This window comes from Peromyscus maniculatus, chromosome 10, assembly GCF_049852395.1.
Source record: "Peromyscus maniculatus bairdii isolate BWxNUB_F1_BW_parent chromosome 10, HU_Pman_BW_mat_3.1, whole genome shotgun sequence".
NCBI lineage: Eukaryota > Metazoa > Chordata > Mammalia > Rodentia > Cricetidae > Peromyscus > Peromyscus maniculatus.
Window position 1 is genome coordinate 59,544,758 of NC_134861.1, and position 13,133 is coordinate 59,557,890.

Consider the following 13,133-nt stretch of genomic DNA (forward strand, 5'->3'; position numbering starts at 1 on the left):
TAATCACTGAACTGTCTCTCCAGCCCCTTTTTCTTTTCTTTTCTTTTTTTAAAAACATTTATTTGTTTGTTTGTTTGTTGTGTGAGTATGTATACATGTGGGTGGGTGAACACATGCTACCAAACGCATATGTGGGGTCAGAGGACAACTGAGAAGGATTGTTTCTCTCCTACCGTGTAGGTTCTGAGGATCAACTCAGGTCATCAGGCTTGGCAGCAAGTGCCCTTACCCACTGAGCCGTCCTGCCAGAACCAACATCTTTTTTAATGTTAGATTATTCTTTTGAAGTTGGTTAGGGCAACCTGTTTCACTTATTCTACAACGTGCTAGCTGGTACATCTTGCATACAGTCTACAAAATTTTTGTGGCTTGTTTTTGCTTAAATTTATGGGGGATTTTTCTTTTCTTATAGGTATGGCTATCATATTACCAAAGCTTCATATTTTATCTGCCACGATCAAGGCACCATTCAAAAATTATTTGGAAACCTAAGAAACTACGATGGGAAGAGTAATTATCCCAGAACATGTGGCAGATTTGAAATCTCTGCTATCAGGGACCTTACAACCGGCTATGATGACAGTCAACCTGATAAGAAGGCTGTAAGTCATGTTTATTTGGGTCAGTGAATTTATTTTGTCTTTACCATTTCTACAATTTGAATAGATTCATTTAGTCACATGGTTGGTTGACGCTGACTTGGGCCACTTAAGTGTCATTGTAATAAAATACATGGAAAATTAGGGCTGGTGGTATATAGCTCAGGGGTAGACTGCTTGCCTATCATGGATTAGACCCCTAGCATTGAAAAACCGAATAAATAAATGAAATAAGCTATGTGGCCAAACTAGGAATCATGGGCGAGAATGCAAGTGACCTCACAGGTCATTTGGTGATAAATGACATCCAGAGCCATCCTTTCACATGCAAGGAAATTGTGACTCAGAAGGGCACTAACTGGTAAGGGTCCAGGTGGAGTTGAGACCTTTTGACTCTGGACCCCGCTTTTCCTCTCCATCAGCACATGTCACTCCAGAGAGTATCTGAGTCACACAGAGGGTGTGTGACTAACTGGTACTAGCTGGGTATGATGACACATACCAGTAAAACTTTATATCTCTACACTTGGGGGATCGAGGCAGGAACGTCAGAAGTCTGAGTCTGAGGCCAACCTGGACTATGTCATGATATCCTGTCACAAGCAAACAGTGCTGAAGGCCACCCTGGAGTTCTTCATTGAGTAGGTCTGAGATAAGGCCAAAGAGTTTGCACATCTAATAAGATTCAAGGTGACTAGACGCTGGTCAGCTCTGAGAGGGCCTCTTGTTTTCTGAGGAGTCTGGCCTTGTTCTCTGACTGCGTGTGGCCTGTTCACTGTTGACTGCATGTGGCCTGTTCACTGTTGACTGCATGTGGCCTGCTCACTGTTGACTTCGTGTGGCCTGTTCACTGTTGACTGCATGTGGCCTGTTCACTGTTGACTGCATATGGCCTGTTCACTGTTGACTGCATGTGGTCTGTTCACTGTTGACTGCATATGGCCTGTTCACTGTTGACTGCATGTGGCCTGTTCACTGTTGACTTTGTGTGGCCTGTTTACTGTTGACTGCATGTGGCCTGTTCACTGTTGACTGCATGTGGCCTGTTCACTGTAAACCCTATGTTTGCATTAGGATCTCTCTTAGAACCAGAGGTAGCAGAGGTGTAGGGCTGGCTGTGTCCAGTTTAGGAGAAGAGCAGGAATAGCCCAGTGAGCCATTAGATGTCCTCCTTGATATTTACCTTTTTGTGTTTTGTTTTAAATTTTTCATATGAACACAATATATTTTTTTAAAGATTTTTTTATTTATTATGTATAGTGTTCTGCCTGCATATATCCCTGAAGGCCAGAAGAGGGCACCAGATCTCATTACAGATGGTTGTGAGCCACCATGTGGTTGCTGGGAATTGAACTCAGGACCTCTGGGAGAGCAGTCGGTGCTCTTAACCACTGAGCCATCTCCCCAGCTCCCGAACACAATATATTTATAAGAGATAAATTACATTAAAATGATTATGGTGAAGTATGACACCTTACAGCCATACTGAGACAACCAACCAACTTTCTTCTCAATGGTTTCTCCTGGTGTTGGCCAGAGAACTTTTCTCTCTCTCGTGTAGATAAAGAATCCATGCATACACTTCCTGCATTCACTAGCCCCGGCCTGTCCTCATGAATCACATCCGAGCCTTGAGTACAAGCCTGAACTATCGGCTAAGCATTTATAATTCATGTTCAGCCTCTGAGTCGGTTATTTGGGACTGGGCAGTCCCAGGACAGGAAAGGTCCATTTACATTGCTCCATTATTGTTCAGTGTCCAAGCACTGTGTTCGGCATCTGCTCCTCTATCTAGTGAAGAATGGAGTCCATGTGTGATGCCTTCGAGGAAATTAACACCATACTCACTCATCATTTCTTTGCAACTGAGTTTGTTTGCTCAATGAGAAAAATCTCTCTCTCAACTCAATGTTCAATTTCAATGTGTTGGTTAGCATTTCTCTTTGTTCAGTGTTGGGGTTACTTATTAGATGCGTCAGACTTTTTGGTACTTGCAACAAAATACCTGAGAGAAGCGGTCTAAATGAAGAAAGGTTTATTGGGACGCATTGTTTTGGTCAATGGTCATGTGGCTCCACTTCTCTTAAGCGCAGTGGCAGTGTAGAAATCTTGACAGAAGGAAGGAAGGAATCTCTTCACTCTGCTCCTTACAGACAGGAAGCAGGAAGAATACAGCGAGAGGCCAGGCTCAAGTTGTACCTTCAAAGACAGGCTCCCAGAGACCCCCTTCCTCCAAGTAGGCCCCACCTTCCACAGTTCCACGCCTTCTCAGGGCTCCACTAAAAGTCTGCATTATCAGTGCATAAACCATTGATTAGGTCAGAGTCTTTATGATCTAACTTTATCTGGAAATGCCCTCGCAGACATAGCCAGAGTGTGCTGTACTTTTCCTAGTCACGGCTTAGTCCAATCAAGTCAGCCATCACGGTGGGTCTCTCGGTCTGTGGCATCATTTTCTTCGGGTGTCTGTTTCCTTGGCGATGTGTCCAGGAAGGGGGGAGGTGCTTGTCTGTTTCCTTGAAGAGGTCCTAGGTAGACGCTGGCTCTCCAGGATGGATACCCTTCCCTCTTTGTTTCTTCTTGTCCCGCTCTACTCCTTTTTCGAGGGGTTTTTCTCAACTTGTAACTTTTAGTGTTCCTGTTGACTGTTCAAGTCTTACTCTAACTTTTTTTCCAGAATGACATGCTATTATTGTTTTTGTATACTCTACCTTCCTAAAGATTCTTTTTAAAAACTAAGAGTATTTTTTCCATCCCTATATCCTTTACTGCCCCTGACTTTGGCTTTTTGTTGTTTATTTTTTGATTTTCCTATTTGTTTCGGACTTGTTACTTACCCACTGTCCTTCCCTAGGGGTCCCCCAGCATCCTTTGCATACTTAACTTCTTATAAGTCCTGTGTGCGTATGACAAATGACCTAATGCACTTCTGGGGATCTTAAGTAGCAAGACAGCTAATCTAAGATTGACCTTCATTTTGGAGCTACTGAGCTGGTTCAGAGCCTAACTCTAACTGGTTTCCTGAGGGACATAAATTGTCTTGTCAAGGTCCTAGAGGTGTGGCTAGGGGCAGGTCTGGGATGTCTCAGTGTGTTCCATCATATCGTACACTCCATGGTACCTGGTGATCCTAGTTTCTGAGCCTTTTTAGTTCAAACTCCAGGGACCTTAGGCATTCCTTGCAGGCAGAGAAGAGCTGGAGCTCCTGACTCCCGAAGCGAGGAGGGAATGTCTTGGAGCATCTGGTAGTTTCTCTTCAATCCTGTTTCTGTTTCATCCCTGCCTTACCCCAGTCCTTGGCATACCTGGTACTTCTAATTCTTGAGCCCAGTTGGACTTCTGCAGAGCACAGTGTCTCTGTTTCCTGTTTCTGTCTCCCCCTCAGGTTCTGGGACCCCGTGGTCACATGTTTCATCACACCATTTCTGAATCTTTATCTGTTTCCTGTCTTCCACGACTGAGTGACTGCCTGCTCAAGTGTTACCGTTTCTCTTCCTCTGTGCCCTTGTGTTTATGCCTGTGAAACGTATCTACGGGGAACTTTAGTGATGTTCTGACGTTAACAATTATAAATACAGCTGTCACAGCTTTGTACCAGAAAACAAACAAACAAACAAAGACTCCTTATGAACCCCTTTTGGCCAAAATTTCAGTTTACAACATTGAGGTATGATCTAATTTTCTGTAGTACATTATTAAGCTGAAATAATGTGTTTTAATTTGAACGAAAGCTTGATAATGTCTAATAAATTTATGGAAGTAGAAAGCTAGTCTGTGAGGTTACTAAGTGGTCACACATTACTAGGAATCACATTCTCTGATTTTTCTGAGGAATGTCTTTGTAGCCAATGTACTCGTCTGGTATTAATTTTCTTGCTTATTTGGGACAGTATTCACTGGGTCAGAATAGCTTGTGACTGTTTAAGTGTGTGACATGTACAAATTAATCTCTAGGTTCTTCCTACCAGTAAGAGCAGCCAAATGATCACCTTTACCTTTGCTAATGGAGGTGTGGCGACCATGCGGACCAGCGGGACAGAGCCCAAAATCAAGTACTATGCCGAGCTGTGTGCTCCCCCTGGCAACAGGTATGACGTGGATGGTAGCTGCTGTGACTCTAATTCCTGAGATGTCCGGGTTCTCATCAAGTGTGAAGTAAAAATTCTCATGTGTACCTTAGTTAGAAACTGTGGTGATAGCATGTTATCAAAGACTCCTTAAAAATGAAAAAAAAAAAAAATAGCCGAGTGGTGGCGGCGCACGCCTTTAATCCCAGCACTGGGAGGCAGAGCCAGGCGGATCTCTGAGTTCGAGGCCAGCCTGGGCTACCAAGTGAGTTCCAGGAAAGGCGCAAAGCTACACAGAGAAACCCTGTCTCAACCCCCCACCCCCAAAAAATTAAAAAAATAGCTGGCGTGGTGGTACACACCTTTAATCCCAGCACTCAGGAGGCAGAGGCAGGCGGATCTCTATAAATTCAAGGCCAGTCTGGTCTACAAAGTGAGTTCTAGGCCAGCCAGGGATACATAGCGAAATTCTGTCTTGAAAAAGCAAAAAAGAAAAAAAAAATGAAAAAAATAAAATAAATTTATAATTTTTTTTAAAGAGGGGTGGGGGGTTAACAGTGATTCTTAAACTTGGCTACACATAATCTGGAGAGTTTTCTAAACCTGATATCTAGGTCTTACCAGTATGTTCTGATTTTTAATTATAATGGGGTATGACCTGGGAGTCAAGGTTTTGTTTTTGTTTTTTGTTTTCTTTTAAGATTTTCTTTTCTTTTTTTAAATTATGTATATGGAGGAAGGGGCAGGCTGCAGGTACCCTTGAGGGCCAGAAGCATGGGATCCCTGGAGCTGGTGTTACAGATGCCAGCTGCCCTGTGTGGGACTAGAAACTAAATTCTGACCCTCTGCTAGAGTGATGCACTCTTAAAAAATTTTTTTAATTAAAACACACACACCAAACACACAAAAAAACCTCTTGAGCTGGAGAGCTAGCTCAGTGGTTAAGAGCGCTTGCTGCTCTTCCAGAAAACCCGAGTTTGGATTCCTAACACCCATGTCCATATCGAGCAGCTCACAACTGCCTTTAACACCAACTCCAGAGGATCTGATGTCCTCTTCTGGACTTCATGGACACCTACATACATGTGACAGATAAATACGTACACATAAATAAAAAACTTGTAAATAAACCTTCAAAAAACAAACAAACAAAAAAACCCTTCATGAGTCTCCACAGGTAAGCAGGCTCATATTTTTCAACTCTTCTACCTCTCTGTATGGGAAAATGACATTCCTCATCTTACTGATAACAACAAAACTTCCTTTCTCCATTTTTTATTGGTGATTAGTGATGGTTTTAAAAATGATAAGTGGCACTGGTTACCGGCCCTGGTTACCTCGTGGTAACAACAAGACCCAGTATCAGAGCTTTATTAGGAGGAGGGAAGGCAGATGTGCAGAGAGACAGAGACAGAGACAGAAAAGAGATGTGGGGGGAGAGAGAATAGAGAAGGCAGGAGGGAGGTCTGTGTCTGGCTTTTTAAGGAGCAGGTGGGCTTACAGAGCTACGCCAGGCATGCGCTGTTGGCGTGACCATGCCATGCGAACATAGTCACCAGCACACACTAATGACTAAGACACAAGACCGCTTGCCTAGCTCCTGAACTGTGCATGTGCAGTCATGCAGCTGGAACAAGGGCAGAATCCTAACAATTAGTGCCAATGGATTGTCCTCTTTTACTCCTGTGATAAAATTAATTAAAATCCATTCCACATGTACTCAGTAAATACCTGAGTGTCTGCTCCGGTCTGAGCTGGGTCACAGGGCAGAGAAGGAACCAGATCAAAAATCATGCTGGCTCACCTGGAGATGGTGGACTGGATGCTCCAACCTATGCCTATGACCTCAGCACACAGTTGAGTTGGGAGTCATTGCATTGTTTTGAACTTGATATCCCTTGGTGCACATCCTTAGCACATGTAAATGCCATAAGCCATAGCTAATTGGTGCTGAGGTATTTCTTTGACCAGGATGTGGCTGAGGACCAGGACAGTGCCTTTAAAGGTGAATGTAGCCAGTGCTTTGGTAGAAACTATACATAAAGCCATGGCCACAGTTTAAGAATGTCTACCAACCACATTTGAAAAGCTTAAAAAGAGACTGATGAGATGAATTCCAGTATTTTATTTCATTAACATGAAATAGTACATCCCCCCAAATACTATCATTACAACATAGAATCCGTGTAAGAAAAAAGGTAGCGAAATAGCTTCCATTATCTTTTAAAGAATTTTAAGCTTCCAAATATACACTAAACATATTCACACAGCATATCTCAAAAAAATTCAAATGGTACAGTTTTATGGAACTAAACATAGTTTTAAAATTTGATATTTTGAAAAAAAAATTGATATTTTGTGCAAAATTTTAACCTATAGGCAAACAGAAAGCAGCTCATTTTTTAAAGAATTCTAGGTTGTCAGTATTCCATTCCTAGTGTTCAAGTATCAATGTTTTTATATGGTTAAGTAATGAGTTGTTTGCACTATATTGAGGCGGGTTTTCCATGGTTGTCTCTGTTATTTCATCCCCACTTACCATATTTTGTTGCATGATTCTTCCAAAAGCCCTTTTCTCTTTTAATAGCCTGTGAAATGTACATAATGTTTCAGAGTAGTTTTCCTTATAATAACAGTAATACTGTTTACATGTCAGACTCTGTGCTTTTCACACTATCATGTCACTTTTTTTTTTTTTTTTGGTTTTTCGAGACAGGGTTTCTCTGTGTAGCTTTGCGCCTTTCCTGAACTCACTTGGTAGCCCAGGCTGGCCTCGAACTCATAAAGATCCACCTGCCTCTGCCTCCCGAGTGCTGGGATTAAAGGCGTGCGCCACCACCGCCCGGCTCATGTCACTTTTTAGAATAGACTTCATTTCAGACCTTTATAAATTGGGGTGAGCTTTTAAAAACTGTCCTTGTGTTAAAAATCAGTGACAGGTGGCTCCGATTTATTAAAGGGACATTGGGTTCTAGGTTGGGCATAATGTCACAGCTCAACGGGACATCAGCCTACTAACATGCAACAGCAATAAAAACACAGCTAAGATAAGCTTAAATATCAACAGACTTCATACCATGCATTTCATTTATTAATAGAATCATCTAACTTATGAATTGGTTAGAATCAAAAGGCCTTTCAAGTCTAGGTTCTGCTATTTAAAAATTATTTTTTTGGAGATTTTTTTCCCAACTGAAATGATAATTCACTGAGTCCTCGTGTTCTTCACCCAGGCCACAGGTTGGCAAGTGTGTATGGACAGAGAGCTAATGTCTTAGTGTTTGCAGGCCCTGGGATTCTGTTGCAACTACTCAGCTCTCCTGTTGAAGTGTAGAAACAGCCATATATCTACCAATGAATGGACATACTGTGTCCCAATAAAACTTTATTCACAAAAACAGACCATTAGTTCCTGGTTGTTTTCAAACAGTTGTGTCAGAGAAGCAGAGCCAGTGGACTGCGTAGAAGGGGAGAGAGGTTGGTGGGAGTGAGGTCACGTGACAGTGCACGTGCCGGTGGGGAGGCAGGCTGGAGTTCTTAGGCGTGGGGTGAAGTTGTAGATGTGGATTAAATTCCTCAGGAAAAAATGTCCTTTTGAATCTTAATTGCCTTGATTTAAAGTGAACTATTTGTAAGTGGCTGTCCCATCTCCATAATCCTTTCAGAGCAGCACCAAAATTTGAAAAACCAGGGATGGTTTGTAAGCCTCGCCTGGTCAACGTGAATTCAGACATGCCCCAAAGTCCTCAAAATAGCTGTTGTTGTTTTTTCCCCAATTCAGAATTTCATTGAGAAATCGGATTACTTCGGTTGTCATTTATTTTACATTGTTTTTTGGCATGGTCAGAGAGACAGAGAGATGCCACTGACTGACTATGAGAGACACTTCAATATCCATTTCCATAAAGTGACCCACTGAATTTAAACTTAGGAAATAAGGATTCCTAACCCAAGTTTATATCGCCAGGCAGCGTGTCCTTGTTTTTAAGATATAAAATATTATTCTACAATGTCACACTTGAAGTGTCAAAATGGATCATTTAGGATTAAGATGGGTAATATTAAGATCAAACTGTATTTTTAATGATTATTACATCACCAAATCCTATGGAGTGGTAAGAGGGCCCCCCACACACATTAAACATGCAACTTGGGAACATTAACTCAATAAGTGAAGGAATCAATATATAAATGTGTCTTAGGAACTAAAAGATTTATAAGGAAGTTAGTAATTGGCAAATTCACTGAGTTTGAGTTTTACACTTTGCTTTTAACTAATTATGACCATATTTGCCTTCCTGAGAGTTATTTTCTTCAAGGCACATTTGTGGAGGACAAAGAGACCAGTGTAATTCACATGCATGTATGAGTCATAATTACTGTACATGTTGTTAATAGGAATAAAAATAACTATAATGATAGCTCTTTTTATTGAGATCTTTGGGCTGGGCTCTGGACTAATTGCTTTATACAGTATATCTCACTGTGTACAATAACACTCTTGAGAAGGGAAAGTCTTTATTCCAATTTTACAGATGAAGAATATGGGTCTTAGAGAGCCCAAGCCACTTGCCCAAAGGTACATAATTGATAGAGCCAGAATTAATGTCTGCAATGAAATCGGTTGCCTTTATTAATATTATTGCCAGTTGCAATATCAAAATGATCTTAACTGATTGCAGGAATTGTCATTTCCTTTCGGATAAACTGCATGTAAGTGTTGCAGGTGGTCAAGAATGAAGTAATAGAAAGTGTGTGAAGGGTTAATTTCCAAATCCAACTGTATGGTAGCACACATAAGACTGTCTAAGCTGCTAGAAATCCGTTTCACTGGGAGTTAGGCTTATGTATTGTTTTCACTCATGGACCTGGTGTATACAAATAAGTGCTTCCTACATGCTTGAAAACTCGGCTTTCTTTCTTTTCTTTTCTTTTTTTTTTTAATTTTAAAATTTTTTTAAAAAGATCTATTTACTATGTATACAGTGTTCTGGCATGTATGCCTACACACCAGAAGGGGGCACCAGATCTCATTGTAGATGGTTGTAAGCCACCATGTGGTTGCTGGGAATTGAACTCACAACCTCTGGAAGAACAACCAGTGCTCTTAACCTCTAAGCACTCTTGCCAGCCTGAAAAACTTGGCTTTCTTAAAGGGATCAGTTCCCCTAGATTTTTGTTTATCTTTTAGCTGTGTTTTTTTGTTTGGTTGGTTTTTGTTATTTTGTTTTGTTTTGGTTGTGGTGATAGAGCAATAAACATTCAACACCATGGCTCCCATTTCCTACCTGTTAGAAAGAAAAAGAAAAAGACCACCACCCCAACTGAAGCAACTGCAGGGCAAATTTGACCCTTGATCATGAGGGTGAACTCAGAAGAGCAAGCATAGGGAGACTGGAAGTGTGACTGTCTTCTCCCCCTAGGCTGGAGTCTGGCTAGTTTTAAAAGAATGGGCACAAAGGAGATAAGGGAAGGGGAAGAGTTAGCTGCTTAATTCACTTAAGCAGGGAATGCTGTAGGACTTTGTGTAAACAAGGGTTTTACTGCATAGGGTAAGGCATTAAGATATTTGCAGAAAGGTTTTCCAAGGTGTGTGTGTGTGTGTGTGTGTGTGTGTGTGTGTGTGTGTGTGTGTGTGTGTATTTGTCTGTCTGTAAAGATTTGAATTCCTTGTTAAACACAAGTTTTAAAGTATTTGATTGAAAGACATGTAGTTGGCTGGGCGGTGGTGGCACACGACTTTAATCCCAGCACTCAGGAGGCAGAGCCAGGTGGATCTCTGTGAGTTCGAGGCCAGCCCGGTCTACAAAGCAAGATCCAGGGCAGGCACCAAAACTACACAGAGAAACCTTGTCTTGAAAAAAAAAACAAAAAAACAAAAAAGAGAGAGAGAGGGAGGGAGGGAGGGAGGGAGGGAGGGAGGGAGGGAGGGAGGGAGGGAGAGAGAGAGAGAGAGAGAGAGAGAGAGAGAGAGAGAGAGAGAGAAGAAAGAAAGAAAGAAAGAAAGAAAGAAAGAAAGAAAGAAAGAAAGAAAGAAAGAAAGAAAGAAAGAAAGAAAGAAAGAAAGAAAGAAAGAAAGATAGATGTGTAGTTAATGTTTCTTGCTCCATGAAGAGGCTTCTGTCTGGGCCCTTCCTGAGAAGACAACTTGACTTCTGTGACCCGAGGACAAACAGCATCGGGAACAGCTTGCCAGGCAGACTGAGGACTTCACAGAGATGTGGTCAGAGTTGAGCGGGATTGAAGCAGGAGGGAAAGAAATCAGGACTGCTTTCTCTGTGTTATTAGATACAGACAGTGGAGATCCCTGGGGATGCCAGGGCTAAAATTGTGGTTCTTCAAATTCTTAGCAGAAGAGCAAAGAGTAATTCTGTTTATTGTAAAGATCTTGGTTTGGAAAACCTTTAGGGAAAAGAATACATATTGCCTCCTGGGACTTTTTTTCCTCCCTAAGTCAACAAATGTGTTCCCACGCAAAAGTTCATGGAGTTCTGTTCTTTTCTGAATTCCACCTCTTCAAGTTTAGTTTCTGTCTCACGAGGTCCATGAAGGGAGCATTTGAAAATGCAGTTTGAAGGAGCTAGAGAGACTCTTTCAGAGGATCCTAATTCTTTTCCTAACACCAGGGTTGGATAACTCCCAACCACATGTAACTCCAGCTCCACAGGCAACTGCGTTTACATGTACACTTGCACGTAATTAAAAATGAAATCTTTAAAATACACTTATACATGTTTTAAGATTTTAATTTTGCTTTGAAGCTGGGAGTAGCGGCTCATACTTGCAATCCCTAATCCCAGCACTCAGGAGGCTGAGGTCGGAGGATTGTTGTGATTCCAAAGACAGCCCGGGATACATAATAAGAGCCTGTCTCAAAACCAAACCAAGGCTGAGCATGCTAATGCATTCCTTTGGGAGGCAGAAGCAGCTGGGTCTCTGTGAGTTTGAGGCCCGCCTGGTATGCATAGTTACCTACTGAGACTGTCTCAAAAAATATCAAATACGTGTACTTGTTTTGCTTTGGAATAATCCATTAATATGAATTCTCCTCCCTCCCCTTATATTTTTCAGTGATCTGGAGCAGCTGAAAAAGGAGCTAGATGAGCTAGTCGGCGCCATTGAAGAACATTTTTTCCAGCCACAAAAGTATAACCTGCAGCCAAGAGCAGAATAAAGCATTCTAGCATTGGCCATGACTACATTTACCTCAATTAAACTGAACTTTAATCTTTTGGGTTTGGGTTTGGGTTTTTGAGACAGGGTTTTTCTGTGTAACAGCCCTGGCTGTCCTGGAGCTCACTCTGTAGTGAGTCAGTCTGGCCTGGAAAGCTCAGAGATCCGCTTGCCTCTGCCTCCAGAGTGCTGGAATTAACACGTGCACCACCATGCCAGGCTGAACTTGATTTTTAAAACAACATTCTTGAGGACCAAGTGTTTTGGATAATCACCACAAGTATTTGCATATTTTCAACAGCTCTACCTTCCTTGGGTTTTATATTTTTGGCCCAAAAAGTGAATAAAGAAAACATGACCAAACCCAACAAACCAACATCTCTATGAAAATGTTAAGTCTGGGCATTATCTGAATTTTTTAAATAAAGATTTTTTTTTAATTCAAAAAGTAGATTGTAAATAATATGCCTTCATTTGCATACACATGTCTTCTGTGTGATTCTTTCTATGTATAATTGAAATAGGGAGAAAAACAATATAGGTCCTAAGTTCCAGGGTGTTGTGTCTAAGATAGCTTTATAACAACATTTATACCTATGTTTCTGTCAGTTACTTATAAAGTAAAATAAACAAACAAATGAGCTAATAAGGCTTTTTTTAAACCTAAGATTTTTAAGTTTTAGTAATATTGTACAGGTGCTAAGAAAAAAAAATCAGCCTAGCCACTGTAAATTTAAATTCTCCGAAGAAAATGAACCCACCTATGTTGGAAATTCTACTAGACTGAATAACTGATTCGAATCTTGTTTGTGGAGAGTCAGAATTTTATAAATACAGTACCAAATTATCTTGATTTACCTTTAGTCCGTTCAATAGCCCTTCACATCCTTTTGTTTTGTGTGGAGTGGTGGGGAGGTTGCAACAGGGTCTCACTGTGTAGCCCTGGCTGTTCTGGAACAAGCTATGTGAACAAAACTGCCCTCCAACTCTCCAAGAGAGCCACCTGCCTCTGCCTCCCAAGCCGTGGCCCGCCCTTACATCCTTTTGACTTTCAGGGTACACTTCTGAATGTCTTCTTAGCAGGTACCCAAATTCTACCAATTCAAAGCTAAGCACATCATCATCAGCTAGCACCCAGACCTATGGCATAGATTGTCCTGTGGTCCCCACCAGTGCATTTGGTGAATGCCTACACTCATGACTTTCACCTGTCATGAATGAAAGCTCATGTAACCAGTTCCATGTTGGAACATGGTATTGGTGGAACATGAACCATGGTGTTCCTGAGCCATGG

General features: G+C 41.5%; 1 protein-coding gene across 2 annotated transcripts in view; it reads left to right on the plus strand.

Moving 5' to 3' along the window:
• Pgm2 (phosphoglucomutase 2) overlaps window positions 1-12,287 on the plus strand; it is a 30,580-nt gene extending 18,293 nt beyond the window's left edge. For both annotated transcript variants that reach the window (XM_006974593.4, XM_042286015.2), the window contains 3 exons: window positions 413-602; window positions 4,554-4,687; window positions 11,738-12,287. In XM_006974593.4, the coding sequence (XP_006974655.1) occupies window positions 413-602; window positions 4,554-4,687; window positions 11,738-11,840 (427 nt within the window). In that variant the 3' untranslated portion in view covers window positions 11,841-12,287. The remainder of the gene's footprint in view (window positions 1-412; window positions 603-4,553; window positions 4,688-11,737) is intronic.
• The last annotated feature ends 846 nt before the right edge of the window (window positions 12,288-13,133 follow it).